The sequence below is a fragment of the Morone saxatilis genome, unplaced genomic scaffold, assembly GCF_004916995.1.
Source record: "Morone saxatilis isolate NCDOM2014 unplaced genomic scaffold, NCSU_SB_2.0 Contig19, whole genome shotgun sequence".
In the NCBI taxonomy this organism is placed as follows: domain Eukaryota; kingdom Metazoa; phylum Chordata; class Actinopteri; family Moronidae; genus Morone; species Morone saxatilis.
Window position 1 is genome coordinate 281429 of NW_023339751.1, and position 3515 is coordinate 284943.

The window sequence follows — 3515 nt, forward strand, 5'->3', positions numbered from 1 at the left end:
AAAAGGTAGATTAATGAACACAAAGCATGGAGTTCCAGCGCATTAGCTAACTTAACATGTGACTGTATACGTCTCTTTAAGATGGCGTCTTCAGATGTCTCGTTTTCTCCGACCAACCGTCCAAAACGCAAAGAGATTCAGTTCAGTGTCAAAAGACGAAGAAGTGAATCTCATTGCAGTCGATCTTCAGGGCACTGATCTGTTTCCTCTCTAGTGTTCTGACTTTGGAGCCTGAAACGGGACACAACTGTTGGCTGCTCTCAGAGTTTCTAACGGGCTTTAAATATGTTAGACATTGTAGAAACAAGCGATGTGTGATGATGTTTTCATTCACCTGTCTGTCTCTGTCTCAGGACATCAACGCTCACGCCTGCGTCACCGGGAAGCCCATCAGCCAGGGAGGAATCCACGGCAGGATCTCCGCCACCGGCCGGGGGGTCTTCCACGGCATCGAGAACTTCATCAACGAGGCGGCCTACATGAGCCAGCTGGGGATGTGTCCCGGCTTCCAGGACAAGACCTTCGTCATCCAGGTACGCTCCGTCCTCTTCGTCAGCTGGAAACAACTCGTCGTCCACATGAAAGCGAGTAAATCTGTGTGTCAAAGTCTGAACAACCTTCCTCTGGAATAAAATAAACGCATCAGCTGCTCGGCGTCTATAGAGCGAATATCGTAAGATAAATAGTTTAACATAATGCTTTAATTTACATTTCCCACAGTTCAACACAGTTCACATCGACTGAGCGCTCAGTCACTATTAACAGCAGTTGAGTTCATTCAGGGAACAGGTTACTTTCTCACATATATATCAGTCCAGAGGTCAGTGAAGAAAGAGTCTGACTCGGATTGAAGGACGTCTGTAAACAGCCTCTCCCTCCCTCCCTCCCTCCCTCCGTTCTTCCTCCATCACTCTTTCCATCCCTGAAATCCTCAGCGGTGACTCACCAGTGACTCAACTGGAGCCGCAGGTTTTCCTCCAGTTTCAGTGGTTCAGTTAGTCGGTGCGACTCACAGCGCAGACAGCTCAGGACTGAAATGGTTTCAGACCGACGGTTCAGATCACACTAACAACGTGCTCTTGAGCAAGACGCTTGAGCTGTAAATCCCTCTGATGAGCAGACAAACATAAAGCTGTAAGTGGGAGTGTTTGCGTGTCCGGGCACATTTCAGATGCTGTCAGTAGAGATTAAATATAAATAAATATAAATATTAAACAGGGAATAAACAACAACTACAGTCGGGTCACACTACACAACTTCCTGCCTTTAATCTGGACTCTTGAAGTGGTTTTTGATCAGCGACAGGAGGTCGAACACTGCAGGATCTGTCCCAACCGGTCGGACTGCATCATTAATAACACACACATCATGTTATGAAAGTAGGTCGAAGGGCCACAAACAAACACAGTGATGGATGTTTTTATGTGGAGTCTGACAGAGAAGCCTCACTCAGAAAAGAAACACTCAGGATCAGAACAATGAGACAGTTCTTCCATCTGTTTGTTCTGTGATTAAAGTTCTGTCCCCAGTAAAGGTGTTTGGTTTTGTGTGCAGGGTTTCGGTAACGTGGGTCTCCACTCAATGCGTTACCTTCATCGCTTCGGGGCGAAGTGCGTCGGAGTCGGAGAAATGGACGGAAGCATCTGGAACCCCAACGGCATCGACCCCAAAGAGCTGGAGGACTACAAACTGGTCAGTACTGTGGTAGACCAAATAACCAGGACTAGCAGACTGCATCAGTACTGTGTAGATCAAGTAACCACGACTACAGACTGATCAGTACTGTGGTAGATCAATAACCACAACCAGTCGCCCCCTGCTGGAAGAACAGTGTTAAATCGTTTAAATTTTAATCGCTTCTTAAGTAATCAATAAACACCGAAACTGTTAATGTGTAAATATATTGATCATCAGAATAATCAATACAAAGATTCTTACCCTGATTAACACTTGATATCAAACTCTGCTTCTTCTAATAAACAATTTATTATATTTTAATAGTTTCACTTTGGGACAAATATCATTATCAATCGATCGAACTGACTGATCAATATTTTCCGTCTCCAGGCCAACGGCACCATCGTGGGCTTCCCGAACTCGACGCCGTACGAAGGAAGTATCCTGGAGGCCGACTGCGACATCCTGATCCCCGCCGCCAGCGAGAAACAGCTGACGAAGGGCAACGCACACAAGATCAAAGCCAAGGTCACACACACACACACACGTGTGTGTGGTGGTGTGTCATAGTGTGTGTGTTGTGTGGTCAGTGCTGTGTGCTGTGGTTGTGTGTCGTGTGTGTTGTCAGTGCTGTGGTGTGTGTGTGTGTGTGTGTGTTGTGGTGTGTGTGTGGTTGTGTGTGTGCTTGTGTGTGTCACGCTGTGTGTGTGTGGTTGTGTGTGTGTGTGTTCTGTGCTTGTGTGGTGTGTGTGTGTCTTGTGTGGTTGTTGGTGTGTGTCTCTGTGTGTGTGGTGTGTGGTGTGTGTGTTGTCCAGTGTTGGTGTGTGTGTGTGTGTCGAGTGTGTGTGTGTTGTGTTGTGTGTGTGTTCAGTGTGTGTGTGTGTGGTGTGTTGTGTGTCTCTGTGTGGGTGTGTTGTGTGTACTCTCTGCTGTGGTTTGTGTCTGTTGTGTGTGTGTGTGTGTGTTGTCTGTGTGTGTGTGTCTGTGTTGTGTGGTGTAGGTGGTGTGTGTGTGTGTGTGTCAGAGTGTGTGCTTGTTGTGTGTGTGTGTGTGTGTGTCAGTGTGTGTTGTGTGTTGTGTCTCTGTGTGTGTGTCAGTGTGTGTGTGGTCAGTGTGTGTGGTGTGTGTGTGTGGGTGTGTCATGTGTGTGTTGTGTGTCAGGTGTGTTGTGTGTGTGTCGTGTGTGTTCAGTGTGTGTGTGGTACTGTGGTGTGTGTGTTGTGTGTGTGTCTCTTGTGTGTTGTGTGTGTGTGTTGTGTGGTGTGTGTGTGTGGTGTTGTCTGTGTGTGTGTGTGCTGTGTTGTCTGTCTTGTGTGTGTGTGTGTTGTCAGTGTGTGTGTGTGTCCTCTGTGTGTGTGTCAGTAGTCGTGCTGTGCAGCTGTGTGTGGTGTGTGTGGTGTGTGGTGTGTCAGTCGGTGCTGTGTGTGTGTGTTTTGTGTGTGGTCTGTGTGGTCTGTGTGTGTGTCAGTGGTTGTGGTGTGGTGCTGTGATGTCTGTGGTGCCTGTGTGTGTGTCAGTGTGTGTTCATGTGTGTGTGTGTCTCTGTGTTGTGTGTCCAGTGTGTGTGTTGTCTCTGTGTGGTGTGTCAGTGTGTGTGTGTGTCTCCTTGTGTCATTGTGTGTGTGTGTCTCTGTGGTGTGTGTCAGTGTGTGTGTGTGTCTCTGTGTGTGTGTGTGTGGTGTGTGTGTGGTGTCTGTGTTGTGGTGCTCTGTCGTGTGGTTGTGCTGTCAGTGTGTGTGTGTGTCCTCTGTGTGTGTGTACAGTGTGTGTGTGTGCTGTGGTGTGTGTTCAGTGTTGTGTGTGTGGTGTGTGTTGTGTGTGTCTGTGTTTGTGTGTGT

The 3515-nt window shown here is 47.7% G+C and overlaps 1 protein-coding gene across 1 annotated transcript; it reads left to right on the plus strand.

The window, feature by feature from the left end:
- Positions 1 to 302: 302 nt before the first annotated feature.
- Positions 303 to 2205, plus strand: LOC118329430 (glutamate dehydrogenase 1, mitochondrial-like; the record flags this gene model as incomplete). The annotated part of the gene is given in 3 exon segments (XM_035663598.1): positions 303 to 533; positions 1555 to 1692; positions 2068 to 2205. Coding segments are annotated over 3 exon segments (492 nt in total), but the record flags the coding sequence as incomplete, so codon positions are not given.
- Between the last annotated feature and the right edge of the window lie 1310 nt (positions 2206 to 3515).